The 17,776-nt window shown below is 45.1% G+C and overlaps 1 protein-coding gene across 8 annotated transcripts in view; it reads left to right on the top strand.

Annotated features, from left to right (window-relative positions):
• Positions 1-14,629, top strand: part of USP48 (ubiquitin specific peptidase 48) — a 90,241-nt gene extending 75,612 nt beyond the window's left edge. For all 8 annotated transcript variants that reach the window (XM_026517121.4, XM_026517122.4, XM_048221706.2 and 5 more), the window contains 5 exons: positions 4,035-4,190; positions 8,716-8,841; positions 10,295-10,343; positions 12,977-13,003; positions 14,083-14,629. In XM_026517121.4, the coding sequence (XP_026372906.1) occupies positions 4,035-4,190; positions 8,716-8,841; positions 10,295-10,343; positions 12,977-13,003; positions 14,083-14,105 (381 nt within the window). In that variant the 3' untranslated portion in view covers positions 14,106-14,629. The remainder of the gene's footprint in view (positions 1-4,034; positions 4,191-8,715; positions 8,842-10,294; positions 10,344-12,976; positions 13,004-14,082) is intronic.
• The last annotated feature ends 3,147 nt before the right edge of the window (positions 14,630-17,776 follow it).

The raw sequence follows: 17,776 nt of genomic DNA, 5'->3' as shown, positions 1-17,776 counted from the left end.
TGCAGACATTTCCCATCCCTTCCATGGGATATTGGTTCTCAGCTCCCTTCTTTGTTTGCCCTCTTTGCTTCATTTTCGTGGCACGCAGTTGCAACCCTGATTTCTCTCAAGAAGCCGTGAACTGCATTATTCCAGAATTAATAATACATTTGTTGCTACTGAGTAAGAAAGGTTAAAATACAATACAATTTTTTAAATCTCTTGCCTGAAAAGAAGACTAAAATGAGATCCATATCTTGGTTTGTTGTTTAATCTTGGATTAAGTATGAAAAAATTAACTCAGTTTCCATCATTACAAACAAAATATGCTATGGTCTTACCAATGGAGTTTATAGAAGAGATTTCTGTGTCTCTTAAAGTGTTAATCAAATGACCAGGTCAGCATTCATCTTTCATATTTCATTATGATACATTTAATTTTTTTCTTCTTAAACTGTCTGTTTTCTGTGTATTTTGTTATGATTTTCTATCCCACTTATTTAGTTACTTGAATATATTCTGCATATTCATAGTGTTATTGGAGAAAAGTAACTTAAGAACAGGAAATAAGTTGGGAATATGGTTGATATATGGTGTGGGTAAGTTTCAGCTTCACAAAAAGTCAGACCACTGTATTCCAGGGTATTCTGTGGATACCTTAAATTCATGGAATTTGTACTTTAATTAGAGTTTAGTTTTAACAGATGAGACATGCATTTTCTTTCTTCACTGCTAAAATACAGTAGTCAAATTATGGTTCACCTTCTCCCTGAAGGACTGAAAGTGTTATCGTGGCCGTCTGCCCTATCTGTGTCTGTTACAGAGCGGAGCTGTCTGGGCTTGTTGGGCTGTCTCTATACACTGATACTGTTACTTCATTTTCAGCATCTGAAAAGCCCCCTTGACTTGAGTCTTGGTCTCCCTGAGGCAAACGTTACTTGTCGATTTCCACCTGGTACAGAGAGATATTCCATTTGTTTTCCATGGCCTGTTGGAGCCCCTCACATGCTCGCTACGCATACCTGTGGAAAAGGACAGAATCGGGCCCTTTGTGCACCACCCTGCTGACCATGATTTGCCACTCAGTCAAATGTGCGCTGTAGTCGGCCAGCCCCGGAGGGCCCCTTGGCTTCAGAAATAGCCAAACCTGTACATGTTACAGGAATGCAGACTGAACTTTGACGGGACATTGTAAATCCTGTGCTTACTCAGACCTTTGTAGATGTAGGCCTAATGTTTCTTGGGATGGTTTTTGAGATGATCTCTTGTTTGGAGTTGGCGAACATATCTTTGTGGGCAACTTCTAACCGTGTTTGTCGTGGCCCCATCGCCTCCGACCATCCATCTTGCAAGGCAGAGATGCACAGACTAGTTTATGTGCTCATTCGAGTTGCTACATTCAACTCAGTGGGTACTGGGCCGTGGACATACCCACCAGACTTAGGGCACTGTTCTCTTGCAGCGCTCGGCTGGCAGTACGATATCGTTTCAGTGATTAGGTCTTGGAAGTATGGTTTACTGATCAGTTGGAAATCTCTTTTTTCCAAGTCCGTTGTCACTGACTCATTTTTTGTTCTTCTGGTAAACTTTGTAAAGTTACTTTGTGAAGCTTGATATGTATCTTCATACTGTCCTTAGCTTCTGTTATTTCAAGGTTTGCTTTTCAGCCTGAGTTATTTAGAAAACTCTTTGTATTTTCAAGTGATTTAGATTTTTGGGAAGCCGGTTTTTTTGAATGTCTGGTTTTGTTCATTGTGGTTATAACCACAGCAATTTTTAAAGAGTGGATGTGGAATTACTCTTCTCAGTTGTGGATGACAACAGATTCCATATTTACAAATATGATAGAGAATGATGGGAAACATTGCCTTTTATGCTGTAATTTCTTTTATCTGTACATTATAATTTTCTCCTGTCTTCCCTCTCCTTGTTTGGATATTATAATACTCTAGAATGTTTTAAATATTTTCTCCCTCAAAAAAATCTCAAGTGTGACCTTCCTTTAGAAGAGGAGATGGTCCCAGAAGAATGTCATGCCTTTCAGAACTTCAGCATGCTGACATTTTCTTTGTAACGTGTTTTGGTATCTCAGTAGATGGAGAGCATCTGCAATTGCTGCTTAAATCCCTGTAACAGGAAATGATGCATCTGCGCTTGTCCTTAATGGGGAGGAACAAATCCCCTTTTTTCCTCTAAGCTAGATCAACCCGGTCCCTTTGACTTTGACCTTCTCTACAGTTCAGGTTAATGATGCACCCAGTGTTGGATATCACTTAGGTCACTGAAAGCCGTCTAAAACCAGTGGGCTGTTTTTTGTCAGATAAGTTGGATTTAAATTCTGTTTTTTGTTTTTTGGGTTTTTTTAAAATCTGGGAAAAGCTTTTAGACCTATTTAAAATCAGAGCCATTAAAAAAATATATAATAGCTTGTTCAGTGTCTAGGGATTTATTATTTGGTTGTGTTTTGTATGTCTATAGTAAAATTTTATTTCATCGTAGATATTTTTATTCTTCCTAATTGTGGGACTTCGGTGCAGCTTGACCTTTCCTTTCAAACAGTGGAGATTGAGGAAAATGATTCACTTTATTTATTTTTAACTCCCCTTTCCATGTAACTTTTTCTTAATGACGGTTAGAACCACCTGTGTGTCTCCGTAGACTCAGGGCTAGAGCTGAACCTTGCTTTGTGTGGTGCCTAGCCAGCGGGTGTCACCCTGAGCCAGAGCTCTTCTGTGCTTGCATCCTAATCCTCTGCTTTGTAAACCTCTGGAGCTCTGTTCGTAATGAGTATGCGGCATCTGTGTCCATAATGACCCCTAAACCGCTCTGCTCATGCCCCGCGAACGCTCAGTGGCAGCTGCAGAAACCAGAGCCGGGGCCTGGGGGTTACCTCATCCAGATGTAATTAACGCAGGGAAAAATTGTTTTAAGGAATCTTGTTTCTCTCACTCCTTGGCCTGGTTAACAGAAGACTCTTGACTGTTAACCTTCTTATGAGGCTTTTATGGGAGTGTCATAGAAAGGCATTTGGTCCTTATCTAAATTTTTTTCTGAAGACTGCTGCATAATTGAATTCTGTACCCGTCTATATTCCTGTACATTTTGCCAAACTATCTTTAGCTAGATGCTGTCCGTCATGACTTTCTACCTCTAAATACTTAAACCAACAAATAATTAAGACAGTGTCTAATTACCTGGACTCAAATTTTTCCAGGTATCCCAAATACGTCTAAAATAATATTTTCCCCTCAAACTAGCATGCCGTCAAGGTATGCATTTATCGTTTCTAGAACATTGGTCCCACCTCCTCACCCCTTTTCTTTTTGCCTTTGATATTGACTAGACACCAGTTTGATTTCTTATAGATTGTCCCACATCCTCGATTCAGCCGATTACCTCCTTATATTGTTGATGTTCCTTTGTTTCTCTGTTCTCTATATTTCTGTCCTTTGGAAATTGGGTCTAAATGCTTGAGATTCCGGTTTAACATTTTTGCAAGAATATTTCACAGTTGAAGTGATTTCATGATCCTGTCAAGAGGCACAGTGTGTCATCCTGTTTTTAGTTAAACCAAGTTTGATGTCTTTATTAATACTGTCTTTTGTTTTAAACTTCTCAGCTGTTTCCACTTAGCTTCCATGCAGTTCTCAAAGGAAGAAAATGTGTAATACAGACATTAGGATTCAGGTTGTTTATGGATTAAATGTAGCAATCTTAAAGTTCTTTAGTTTATCACATGTGTTTTTCTGATTTAAGGTCAGACATACCACTTTGCTTTTAAATGTCCTTTTAATAACAATTTTTTTTTAAAATCCTGGAGCTTACATGCAGTGAGAGGTAGATCTCCCTTATTTCCTCCCCACCCCCCCCCGCCCCGTTTTCTGTGGACCTGCTAAGAACGAATCTCCGGCGAGTTTCTACTGACTGTTGACACTGAACTTCAAATGGTCAAGGGACCAATAAGTAAACCGGTTTTGCCTCCTTGATGAACGTAAGTGCATGAGTCACAGAGTGGATAATTTCGGTGCCTTGTTTGTTTTGGATCTTTATTATAGAGCAATGGAGGAACAAAGCGGCAAAAGATAACCCATCAAAATTATATAGCCTATCAAAAGCAAGTCATTCGGCGCAGTATGCGACATAGAAAAGTTCGTGGTGAGAAAGCACTTCTTGTTTCTGCTAATCAAACATTAAAAGAATTGAAAATTCAGGTGAGGAAAACACAACTTTCATTTAAGTGTGCTCTGGACCTCAAGGACCTTCACGAGTTCCTGCTTCCCCCTGTCCATCTGCGTCTCTCTGTTTTCTTTCATCGCCGGCCATTTTAACCTCTTATCTGCTCATAGTATTAATCCATTGAGAGGGGATTCTTTTGATTTCACAATAATGCCTAAATGGAAATAACTCTTTTTTGGAAAGACTTAAAGTTTTTAAAATAGCCGAGAATCAGGGGCGCCTGGCTGGCTCCGTTGGTAGAGCATGCGACTCCTGGTCTCAGGGTCATGAGTTCAAGCCCTTTGCTGAGCATAGAGACCATGTAATTGAAAAATAAAAAGTTTTTTAAACCAGACAAAATAACCAAGAATCTTTCTGTGAAGGTGAAGGTGGTTTGGATCGTGAAAACGTGAGCAGGTTTTGAGTAGCTTTCCAGTGATGAGAAGCAGTGAAAGCCATCTCACTTGCTGCGCACCGAGGTTGTTCCAGAATCATCGTTCCCTCGCTTTATCGTGCCCTATGTTTTCCTTTGACCACTTGATAGGTATTCGCGCCGATTACCAAGATGTGCTGTGAAACGGGAGGGGAATTAAAAGGCAGCTGCTTCGTTGTTGATTCACTCCGATGAGTCAGGATTCTGGCACAATATTTTTGGTGTCAGATAAGTCTCCTTGCTAGAATTTTAAAGTTACCTTTTACCACCTCTCTTTATGGAGCGGTGTTTTCCAAACTGGTTTTTGAAGATTCGTTTTAGATCATTTTCTTCCCCATGCCTCCCCCCCGCTCCCTCCAAACAAGCATTGGTTTGCACGTCAGTTCCGTGAATGCAAAGTAGGCGTTATGAAAATGCCTCGTGATTTTGTTATTTCTTGGTATCAGTACAAACGTGGTATAAGTGAGCATGGCAGTGGTGTGTCCCAAACCTAGGCAAGAGGGGCTGATAAGTTCAAGATGTCCATGAAGAAAGTCTGGCCCCTCATCTGTTTCAGGCACTGATACATATCCAAAAAGTTGACCAGATTTCCCTCTTTGCCGCTTTCATGTGGCGTAGTTTACTGGTTATGCATTTTTTTCTTGCTGCTGATATTTATCATTGTAATTGAGGCAAAAGTACAGGCTTCCTTTGAGGGTGTTATATGTTCCAGATTGTCCTGGGAACAGTATTTCCCTTGGTTGAACCCGTGGCTCTGAAAATAAACGTGTTGGCATAATATCTTTACTCTGTTATTGTACCTTTTACGTCTGAGAAAGCTTGTTTCTGTCACCGGCTTTTTGCCTGTCAGTGGTAAACCTCGAACATTCAAAACCTTTAAATTAACAAAAAGAGCCCCTGTGGATAAAGACATTCAAAAGGCCTATGCTGCTTTCTGCTTTTATTATGGACTACGATTTTTGAAGAACAAATCAAAAGTCAGCAGAAATATCCTCTGTGTAGGAGCGTGTTACCTGCCCCGAGCTGCTGTTTGAAGCGAGCCACAGTTCAAATGAAACCCCCGATGTGCTCTTCCTGGATGGGTCCTTTGCAAGCGTCCTTCCTCCACCCCCCACCCGGGCTTTGAGGCCACTGTGATCCAGAGTCAAAACAAAGGGCAGTGAGATGTAATTTTCCCTCGCTGCTCAGTGGTGGTGGCTTTGAATGCTTCCACTAGACGTGACCTTTTGCCTGGCAGCCTGGCCAGCGTTGGGGTTTGTAGTGGGCATGCGTGTGACCCTCAGTTAGTGGTGGTGGGTGAGGCTTTTTTTTTAAAGTATTAATGTCTTTTTTTATGTGTGACGGAGCCTTTCCTCTAAGGAATATTATATTTCCAAGTTAATAGGAGGACAATCTTTGTAAAATTGTAAATGTTTTATTCTGGACAAGCCCATTTACAGTTGCTTAAAACCTTAAGTAGCTTGCTTTGCCTGATTATTAATTCATCCACCTCTGATACCGTAAAGTAAATGGAAGTACAATTGATTCATTTCCTTTTGCAGAAGATATTCGATGTTTAATTGTTATTATTTCATTTTCCCAAAGATAGGCTTTGAGCGGGCGATGTTGCCTGCCTTAGAGAGGAGGAAACGTTTTCACAGAGGTTAAATGGCTGGCAGCTAAAGTCACTGCCCCTGGGTTCCCTTATTTTAGCCACCCCCACCCGACACTGTAGCAAGCAGTCCAGAGCCGCTCCCCGTTAGGGAACAGGCTCTCGTTGTTCCTTGTGTGCTCCGTAGGTCAGGGGCGCTGCACCTGCTTGATGAAGCAGGCCCATACGAGAGTAATTATACTCAGGCGTCTTTATGGTTTATGAATTACTATACCAGAGGCCTCCGTGCCTTTGATTGCCCCGTTGCCTCGTTCTGAAAGAGCGTTTTCTCCTCACTAGTGAGTACTTGTTTATCTTCCATAGCACCCCCCCCCCCCACAGACCTGTCTATGCCTCCAGCTGTCGAACCCTTTCCTCTGTCCTCCCCAGATCTGACGTGTACCTTCTGCCACCATCTAGGCCACACTGTTTTGTCCTCGCTCTCTGAACCCCTCCAGGGTGGGATTACTCACCGGCTTTTATATTTCCAGCACAGAGCAAAGCATCCGACTCTTGGTGGCTTCGTGATAAAAGCTTCATTAGTTGTTGAATGAAGTTAACTAAATGTCCTTGTCTGTGTCCTCAAAACCTAAAGTACTAAGCATCAGCCCGTCAGTGAAGGGTGCTCGTGGCTGGAGGTGTTTGCTTTGTCCAACCTCATGGCTTTGGGGATGTGAGCACGCGTTCCTACAGTCCTGAAGCTGTGTCGTTGCCCTCATTAAACTGGCCCTGGACACCTCCACTGGAACTCTGTCTTCCTCCCGGGTCCCCTTTGATACCCTGGGGCTGGTTACTTCCACCTGATGACTGTGCCTGGGTGGCTTGGGTAGACGTGTCCTGGTGTGCTTCTTACCCACCAGAAATACATCCGTGGATGCCCAGACAGATCAGTGACGGTATCAGTGCCCGTTAGCCACAGATCCAGCTCTGTTTTGTTTAAGATTATTTACTTGACACAGCACGAGAGCACACACAAGCAGGGGGAGCGGCCGGCAGGGGAGAAGCAGGCTTCCTGCTGAGCATGGAGCCCGATGTAGGACCGATCCTAGGACCCTGGGATCATGACCTGAGCTGAAGGCGGATGCTTAACAAACTGAGCCCCCCAGGCGCCCCGATCCATCTCTGCTTGTTTCTCGGGAGCTGATGTCCTTTTGCGAAGGCCAGTTAAGATTCTGGCCTAATAGGGAGAGGGCCAGTGTTGTTATCCTGGTTCTTCTTTTTCTGTGTGCCATTATTAAAATCACATTTCTGGTCATGATCTTCTCAGCTTGGAAAGCTCTTGGGCCCTGTGATACGCACAGTCGGCTCAGGACTGCTCTGTCTTTCCAGATTCAGAGTAGAGGGGTAGAGTGCGTATAAAGGTAGAATAGTGTTCCCACAACATCATGGATATTGGTGTAATAAAACATACATGTCCTAAAATACACGAAGCATTGAATAAGTTATGAAGCATTATAAAATGAATACTGTTTTTAAAGATTTATTTTAGAGAAGGGGGAGGGGCAGAGGGAGAGGGAGAGAATTTTAAGCAGACTCGTAGCACAGAGCCCAATACAGTGCGCGATCTCACGACCCTGAGATCTCAGTGTGTGCCAAAACCATGAGTCACTCAACTGACTATGCCACCCAGGTGCCCCTAAAATGAATATTCTTGAACTCACCCTCCAAGTTACGAATTAGAACTTACCATTGAAGGTGCCTGTGTGCTCCCGTCCAAGGCCAACTCCTCCTTGCCTGCCCACTGGTAATTACTATCTAGAAATGATAAAAATAAGACATTTTTGTGATGTTGACAAAATGTTTATTATGCATAACAGTGTTTCTGAATGTATTTAATTTTTTTTTTCTGAATGTATTTAATTTTTAACAATTGTCTTGAATTAGGATGGGGTATACATGGTCCTTTCCCTAAGAAATTCATAGTTTGATTCCTGGAGACAAGACTGTCTAAGAATATACAGCGGTCTCAAGAGCTGAATTATACAGTCTAGGCTTGCTAATGGAATCAGAATCGAAAGAAAATCCAAATAGCCTGCTGGCTAATTTACAGATGGTCTTATGAAAGAATCTGGACTTGACAAAAGAACGTGGGGCCCGGACATGATGAGGGTGACTGTGATTTCCTTGCCCAGGCCTTAAAACCAGAGGAGCTGTCGGCATGGTCCACCTTCTCCGATTTCCCCACACCCCACTCTGGGGGAGGTGGCGAGGTGCCGAACAAAAGGCTCTGTGGATCTAATTGTTCTCTACCAGACCTCCCAAGGATGTTCCCAGATAGGCTGGGATTTTAGTCTCAGTGGGAGTGTAGCCAGTGGGCTGATTGTAAAGAGTAGTATCTTTTGTAGTCTGAAGACTTGTTTGTGTTTTTTTTTAAAGAATCCATGTGTTCATTTATTCAAATAGGGTGTAAGTCTCAGTATTTTGCCTTATACAAGCTATTTTTTTTTTATTGGCACAGATCATGCATGCATTTTCAGTTGCTCCTTTTGACCAGAATCTGTCAATCGATGGAAAGATTTTAAGTGACGACTGTGCCACCCTCGGCACCCTTGGCGTCATTCCCGAATCTGTCATTTTGTTAAAGGTAGGTAACGGCTCCTTACCTGAGGAAATTCTAGAAAGTTTTGATGTCCGGCACCTACGTGCAAACCACTGGCAGCGATGGTTAAGATTGCCTGTGTTCCTCGGCAGGGTGTGGTGATAAGCAACCGTGGTGAGTTCTTGCTGGCCTCTGGATCGCGCGGCGCTGGCTGAGCCACAAGAGACTGAGAGGAGGTCCAGACGTCGTTAGTTCTTGTGGGGTTTTCATAATTGTTGTTAAAAATAATAGATATAGATTTAGCCTCTGCCCAAACTTCTAGATCAGCAGAATTACTTAACCATACTTCTGTTAAAGCATCGTCTCTTTTCCTTCGTCTTAGAAGTACCAGCCAGTCAAGCTGGGAAGCGAATATAAGACACGAGGTTTGGCCACGACAGTCAGAATACTTTTGGTTGTCTTAATGGGATTCTTGTGCAGGCCATGGAGATTGACTTCGGATAGAGTAGATTCAGGAGAGGTAGAAAGTGTTTCAGGAAGGAGGGGTATCTGAGCCAGCCTCATCAGCCCAGTGCTCCCCTTTTCCTCTCCCTAAGGGCTGGGTTTCATCGCTTCCCTTTGCCTCTTTGGTTTCTCGGCTAGAGGTATCCCCACTATGCCAAACACCACTACGTCACGCGGTAGAAGATTTGTTAGGGTTTTGAACTGTGAAATATATGCGTTTCATACCCTGGAGCCTCGGTTCTGGGGAGATCCAGTTGGGCCCTGGAAACGAGAAGCACATCCATTCCCGCTCCTCCACACGTCCGCGCAGCCTCCTCCTACCACCCGCCCCCTCCCTCTGTTCACTTTTCACCCAACTGTAGGTTTTGGGGAATTACTTTGAAAACCTAAGGTTGCCAAGTCCTTAGGGACTCTACGTCCAAAATTCTCAGAACGGCCCATGTTAATCAAAGGGCTTGCACTTAAGACGGGCAGCTAGAGTCCACGCTGGTCATGGGGCAAAGAGGCCTGCGCAGCTCCCCCCGCCACCAGCTCGCACTCCGTGCTGGCTTCCGTCCTGAGAAGGCAATGGGTGTTTTGTTCCTAGTGGCGAGAAGGGACACAGATGTCTTTTAAAGCTAACCTATTTTTAGGGGACCAGTCTGACTTGGTTTCAACTCACTCTGTCACCGTCACCGCTGGCTTCCTAGCTCATATAATTCATCTGCATTTAGTAATCTGGGGATCTAAACATGTCCACGTCGAGAAGTGTTTTGAGGAGCAGGAAAAGAGTGCCGCACATAATGGATGGTTTCGGAGGTGACGGGTCTAGACCTACGTCGTTGTTGGCCGGGGCATCCCCTGTGAGTCCTGGACATCGCTGGCTGTGCTCGAAGCCTGTTCTCTGCTACACAGTGCTGCATCTGGGCCCGACGCGGGTGAGGAGGGTCTGGCCTGCTCCTGCTCCAGGCTCCCGCTCCCTGAGGTTTTGAATTGTCTTCCTTTGTCTTTCTAGGCTGATGAGCCAATTGCGGATTATGCCGCAATGGATGACGTCATGCAAGGTAAAGACAAACTTATTTGAGGAATTTGTTGCTTAACTCGTTAGAATGAGGGGCAGTTACACCTAGTGAAGCTTTTACTTTTAACTTTGAAAAGGTTCTAAGTGTTGATAGGGCGGGATCTTACAGCATGTGTCTTAGAAGCTCAGAGAAAGAGAAAGGTGCGTACAAAAATTGGGGAAATGGAAAGCCAAGAAAAGAGTAGTAATTATTTAGCTGACCTGAGGAAACCGGCATACAGGGGAGGTCTGCAGATGGAAGAGGTCTGCAAGAAGCAGTTAACTCAGATCGCAGAGCCTGAGACCAGAAGCAGGGAGACCGCTCACAGCCCCTCCCGTGACAGCCCGTCACTGCTCCTTTCCCCACCTGCGCCTCATGTGGCCACCAGGGGTGTGTGTCTCAGCGCTTCGAGCAACTTAAACCACAAAGGCGAGAGCGAAGCTGTGAGTAACACATAGGAAGGGCAGCCCTGGCTTTTTGTTCGGATGATGGCAGCCACCTCTCCCTCCCACACAGGAGGGAGGAGATCCCACTTGGGGGATAGTGGCCAATTCAAGAATGTCACCTGCAGAAATCTATTTTTCTTAAGTGGTTCATCTTCGTGCCCTTCAGGGAAGCCCCCCCCCCCCCAGCGCCCCCTGAACAGAGTCCTCACGCTTCAGTAGGCAGAAGGGGCAGCTCCAGGCCACCGGGCAGTGGAGGAATGAGAGCATGGAACTGAAAGGTGTCTGTCAGCAGACTAAAAAAGAAAAGGAACCATAGAAGCAGTTGATGCAGGACACGTAAGAAAGCTTAAAAATTATCTACGCATAATACAGAGAGACCACACAGCGAGGGGACTAGATAGAAGGAACATTCAGAGAACAGAAAGGGATTTACGAAATTAAAAAATGATTTCACCAAGGGCCCGATACCGTAAGTGAAAATCTAGGGATGGGAGGACCCTAAAAGCATCCAGAGATGCGAAGGAAAATGAGTCCCGTTCCTAGGATGAAGAGTCAGAAAGGCAGGTGCATAGAGCTGTGCCCAAAGGATCCTGAGGAAAATTGAATTCCAGTCAGAATTCTACAACGAGACACGTTATTCTAGCCTCACGTGAGATGGCTCTTTGTGAACACGCGGGAGGCCTCAAAACACTTCCCTCCAGCGCACCGTTCCCAGGTACTGCGGGAGGGTGCACTCCTCTTAAACAACAGTGTAAGCCAAGGAGGATTTTAATGGTGGAACCAAAAAGTAGGGGTCCAACATAGGAAAAATGCCCTAGACGATGGTGAAGGCAAATCCCGGGAGAGGAGCTCTGTGGCGGGAGGGGTGAGCACCCCAGTCCAGGTCGCAGCCGGGGGCGCAGGCGGTGGCGGAGGATGTCCACAGGGCAGCATGGAAATGACGGCTGCCTGCCTGGACGTCTGCACGTCTTCAAAAGAGCTTCTGCTTGAAGCGGAGATGGTACAGAGAAAGTGGAAGTCATAAATAACACAGCAGGTACCAAGACCAACAAAAAGTCCTACAGAACAGGAAATACAACCAAGTACGCAACGGGGTTCGGCTGTGAGTGCTGTACATGGAGTAAAAATAATGTGAATACCGGAGACCCACGCTTAGAAATGATCTCTGTCAGGAGGATAGATGGGTTAGGGGGCAGGTGGCGCGTAAGAGCTGGTAGAACTAAGTGTTTATCTTTCGTTGAGGAAGTTGGTAGAGATCATCTAAAGTTAGGAAGTAACAATACAGTTGACCCTTAAGCAACATGGCTTTGAACTGTGCAGGTCCACTCATACATGGGTTCTGGTTTTTTTTCAATAAGTGTATGTACAGCACCGTGAATGTATTTTCTCTTAAAATTTTCTTATTTTTCTCAGGGCTTCTTGATAGCTCAGTCAGTTAAGCGTCTCTTGATTTCAGCTCAGGTCACGATCTCAAGGTCCTGGGATCCAGCCCCATGTCGGGCTCCCTGCTCAGCGGGTGTCTGCTTCAGGATTCTCTCTCTCCCTCTGTCCCTCCCCCACTTGCTCTCTTAAAAAAAGAAAAATAACTTTTTTTTCTTTAGCTTACTGGATTGTAAGGATACGGTCTGTAATACAAACAACATACAAAGTATGTGTTGAATGACTGTTGGTGGGTAAAGCTTCCAGTCAACTTTTGGGGGAGTCCAAAGCTATATGTAGATTTTTGACCATGCAGTGAGTCAAGTGCCTCCAACCCCGAGGTGTTCAAGGGTCAGCTGAATAAGCACATTATCTGGAAATAAAGTCCAGAAGAAAGGGCTACCCGAGTTCAAGTGGTTCGTTCTGGAGTGTGGGAATGGGGGGAAGCGGGGGAGACACGGCTCCAGGGGGCATGGGTCACATGGCTTTCTCCAGGCCTGCCTCCCCCGGTGTCCTGTCTCTCCAGTTACAACCATTCTTGTACTGTGTTTGACTTTTCAAACGATGCACGTGTGTTGCTTTGGGGAAAATAAAAACAAAGATCATCATCTGTTTATTCTCACCCAAACCTTCAAAGGTAATCATGGGTGAGTAAGGTACTTAGAAGTTATTTTAGACTTATTGTCTTTAGGCATCGAAGTGATATTACCGTTGTCTGTCCCAGCAGTCTTTTCATTTTGGATTTTTTTTTTTCTCTTTCTTTTTTTCTAGTATGTATGCCGGAAGAAGGGTTTAAAGGTAAGTTACATTTGTCATGTTTTGTTCATGAATGCCAGAGTCCTACTGTAATTTTCTCTTAAAGCGAAGGCTATAATTTGATTTTAAAATTTAATTCAATCTGAGCCTCATGACTGAAATTAATTTTCGTTAAATGCATTTTTTATTCAAGCTTCTTCATTATCTTTTTCAGCACTCAGGCCTCAGAGAGGGCCTGTGTGTTCGAAATACAGCTGCCAGATGCCCATTTGCTTTCCCTTTCTCGTTTGAGGGGCAGGGCGGATGGGGAGGTTGGGGGATTAGCTAGCGGCATTTCGACCTTTATATTGACCTGTTCCCAGTTCCTTCTGTCAGTCTCATCTTAGAGGAAAACAGTGTGTGTATCACTGGTAAGAATTCGAGGAAAGGAATTTGCTGAATTATAGCCGGTTCAGTGAAAAGGTTTCCTCTATCTGTTGAGGATTCAAGCATTTCTTGGATTATTATTCTGGACGGAGGCGCGGTGGTGTGTAGTCACCTCACGGCCGCTATAGTTAGGTACGCCAATGACGTGGATTAATTTGTCAAATACAGACCTTTGATATTTACAGATTTAACCGTTGCCATCATGAATCTTTTTGGCCTACTCCAGAGGTCCGTGGCAGCTTGTGGTTTTGCCAAGGAGTGAGTCTGAATCAGATACCGGGGGTTCTTTGCTAAAGCAAATGAGTGAGCAAAGCTACTGGCCTAAATAAAGCCTTCGTCTCAGTGCAGCTTTGTTGTCTGCACGTTTCCACTCCAAAGAAACTCCTGATGTGGTCAAAACAAAACAAAACAAATTCTTTATGACAAATGGCCATCAAATGAAAGCGTCAATAAAATCTGATTAACGTGTGTGAAGATAACCGCGTAGGAAACACGTGGCTTTCAGCAGAAATGTGATTTAGCTGAAAGCCTGGAGTCTGCTGATATTTTTTCCTACCCTTCAACGTCAAGGGGCTGCTGCGCTCGTTTGTTAAATTTGGATATTCCCTGTTGATGATGCGTTCTTGGCAAGTGGAATACATGAAGTCTTACCTTTCGGTTCACAACTGTACCTCCACGTGTGTTTCTTTTCCCAGGTACTGGTCTACTTGGACATTAATCTTTTGAACACTTGCTGACTGCTAACGAAATGACCAGAAGGGAAGAGAGGAGTTTGGCATGTTAGGGCATTACCGAAAACGTGGATTTAAGAATTAAACCATTCTGTGACTCTTCCAAAAGGCAGAGAACTATTCCGAAGCGACTGTCCCAAATGCCTTATGTCAAATAAAGCAGATTGCACTGAAGGACATCAGACTTGAAGGAAATGTTTCAAATTTTATATTGAAGGGAGGGTGGTGGGTGGGCGGGGGCAAGTACAGATCGAAGCAGCTTAGTAGCAGTGACAGTAAATCATGTTTACATACGAGATTTATAGTCACGGGAGGGAATAAAGTTCTGTTCTATCTCCTTGCTCGAGTTTCATACCAGATGCATTGGTCCATAAAGGATTTGTACCACAGTAGATGGGACAACATTCTGCTCTGAACTAAAAAGTAATTCTTTAGAGACATAACCTGCTTACCAATACCTGTCTTTGATTCATATTTTACTTTCAATAAAGCATGAAAGTGAAGAACTTGCTGTAATCGTGGAGAAGTGTCTTCAGATTAGCCCCCTCCCCGCGTCGGCTCCAGCGCACCCGCCCTACGCACGGCCCAGTGGTCTCTGTCTTAGTGTTGGGTCAAGGAGGGGGCACCTGCATGTCTCCTGCAGGGAGCAAGGGTTGGTGTCTCAGTTTGGGCTTCAGGGCCTTGGCTTTCCTGCATTCAAAAAAGATGCCAAACTGTATACGTGTGATAGCACCTTCCTCCAGTTCCGCTCTTGGTTCAGAATTGGGAAATCAAGTATACCTTGCACTTTCGAAAAACCTGACTACCTTATCAGAAGAGTATAGTGGACTGAAGTACGTTTGGATAACACAAGGTTTTAAAAAACGTATTCTGCCCATTCTCCCAAGTCTACCGTTTTTTGGATCTCGCTTCTCTCTTTGAAAGCCTTCCTCTGAAATGCCCAGAAAGGAGCTTTTAGATCACTTCGTTTAAACAAGGGGAAAAAAGTGTATGGATGGGGTGTGTTGTTTTATCCAACTCAGGATTATTAACAGCACATAACCAAAGCAACATACTTAAGAATATTGCGGGGGGGGGGGGTTAAATGGGACTTAAGATGAGTGGGTTTCACTGTTTTCTGTTGAGTGTATGTTCATGTTTGGGGCAGTGATGCTGACTCAGGCGTCTCTCTGGCAAACACTTTTTTTAAGCCTTGGGGTTGTGCTAGGCTCCACCCTCCCCCCATTTACTCGCCTGAAGATTTAAATTCAAATAATGGATGGGGGAGGCAGGTTTCAATTTGAGGACTGGTAACCTCGGCAGATCCCTTTTGAATAGCTCCGAATAATTATGGCTGTTTGGTAAAATTACAACTTAATGCTTGTGTTTCCCCTCTGCGTTTGCAATGTCTCCAGTCTATGCCCCCCTTACGAGGTGGGGGGGGGGGGCATCTAATGAGCCTGTGTGGGCGAGTGAGAGCTGCACACAGGACCCTTGAAAGCCGTCCTAGGAACCAGCTGTTCCTGTGTTCGGTCAGCATAGGGAGTAGACTTGGGAGTTGAGATTGCCGATAGCTAATGCTGAGTTTTAGGTCCCAGTCTTTTATTTCATTCCAAAGAAATGAAGCTGGAACGTAAAAGTATTAACACACCAAGCAACTTATTCTTTCCCAAGGTCAAGACTTGTGAGCAAGTTCACTTAGTGCTCAACGGAGCTGCTTCCCTTTCCCTGCAAAGAAGCTGTTCGGCCGAAAGTTCTTTCTGGGGACTGACACAAGCATGTCATGTTACCCCCAGAAATCTGATTCCTTTTTTCCAATTTGCTGTTTTTAACAGTTTTAACATGTATTACTTGAGTCTTTTCCCCTTATGCAATGATACAAAATAACAGCCTCTGGAAGTCTTTTAATATGACCACCCAGTCTCTGCAGTGGCTCCTGTATTAACCTGCGGGGGGTGGGGCGGCGCTGGGTCCGCAGGAAATGGCGAAGCTGCAGGCAGTCTTCCTCTGCCCCGCACAGCTCACCTCGTCCGGCCAGCGCTACTCATCGCGGTGCCGTGGAGCTTTATGGGAAATGCAGGAGGGGCGCCTGGGTGGCTCAGTTACGCGTCTGCCTGCAGCTCGGGTCAGGATTCTGGAGTCCTGGTATCTGAGCCCCACGTTGGGCTCCCTGCTCAGTGGGGAGTCTGCTTATCCCTCTTCTACTCCCTGGGCTCATGCTCTCACACGCTCACTCACTCAAATAAAATCTTGGCGGGGGCGGGGGGAGCGGAGGATACCCTGGCTGGCTCAGCTGGAAGAGTGTGTGACTCGACCTCACGGTGGTGATGCCGTGGCCCATGTAGGGTGTAGAGATGACCTGAAAGAAATGCAGGAGCGCAGGCCCCAGACAACGAGACGGCATCCACAGGCCGCACCTATTCTCCTGGAGGTTTAGAAGACTCAGCCTGGGGCCTAGGGCTCCCAGCCAGGGTGAGCAGTTACAAAGAGCTGTATGCGTGTATTCAGTGTCCTTGCACTGCCACCCTTGCCCCTTTGCACCGGGAAAACAGGTACAAGGTATAACCCAAAACCCAGTTCTTGCTTCACATTTATAAATAGGTGGAGACCAATTGTCTTGCGGGCTTTGACCACATTGAAGTGCAGAGACTATCAGGTTTTGTTTTTTGTTTTTTAAGATTTTACCCATTTATTTGACAGCACAAGCAGTGGGAGCAGCAGGCAGAGGGAGAAGCAGACTCCTCACTGAGCAAGGGGCCCGGTGGGGGACTCGATCCCAGCACCCTGGGATCATTACCTGGGCCAAAGGCAGTCGCCCAAGCGCCTGAGGCACCCCGGCGTCCCTCCGTGAGGTTTTTACGCCATGCACCAGAGCAGTTCTTGGTAGAAGGTGTTAGGAACTCTGAGATTTTCCCCCTTAACGTTTCTGACCACTCCTTAAGACCAAACCACTGTGTACTGCAGGCCATGCTGGGACAGCTTGTTGACATTACCTGAAATACGGGTTGCCATTTGGACATCTTCAGTCCCTGGGGAAATCTTCCTGTGTATTAATGAACCTGGTTGTTGAGAATTACTCTTACCTTTCTGCAAAATTAAAAAGAAATGAGTGTCCCTTTATTTCCATGAAATCCTAATCCAGAGTGAATTTGTTTGACTTTCAGTCTCCAGTGAGTGGTCTGTGCAGTCACGGACTTGTTGATCAGACCCTGGTTAATATTTGAAGCTGATTCTGGTTCTGAAGAACCTGTTTCAGATGCCCGGGGGATGATTGATCTCTGTCCAAACAAGCTACTGAAGTGAAATGAGCATGAGCTTTAAAGCCTGTCCTTCCTGTTACTGAATCATGGAGGAGTATCACATCCTTTCTCTCTGGCCTCGTAACGTTCTGTTTGCTCAGTGTTGCAGGGGACTGTGAACAGAGTTCAGTCCGATGAAAAGCCAGCATTTTCATTTTAAGGAGATTATCACCCATTTGTCAACACCCTGTGTCCCACACCCACCTCCAAGGCACACGGTTTTGTCACCAGCTACATCTCTGATTCTAAAGGCTAACAGTTCACCGCCCCCAAGCCCCAGACATCGTGTGCACACGGGTATTGCTGGGGATTTGATCAACATTCTTGGGATGCGTTGTTCATGAAAATGCAAACTGTAAACATTCGTACATGGTACCACT

The sequence above is a fragment of the Ursus arctos genome, unplaced genomic scaffold (genome assembly GCF_023065955.2).
Source record: "Ursus arctos isolate Adak ecotype North America unplaced genomic scaffold, UrsArc2.0 scaffold_32, whole genome shotgun sequence".
Classification (NCBI taxonomy): Eukaryota; Metazoa; Chordata; class Mammalia; order Carnivora; family Ursidae; genus Ursus; species Ursus arctos.
Note: the sequence above shows the minus strand (reverse complement) of the source record. Positions and strands in the feature narration are given on the sequence as shown.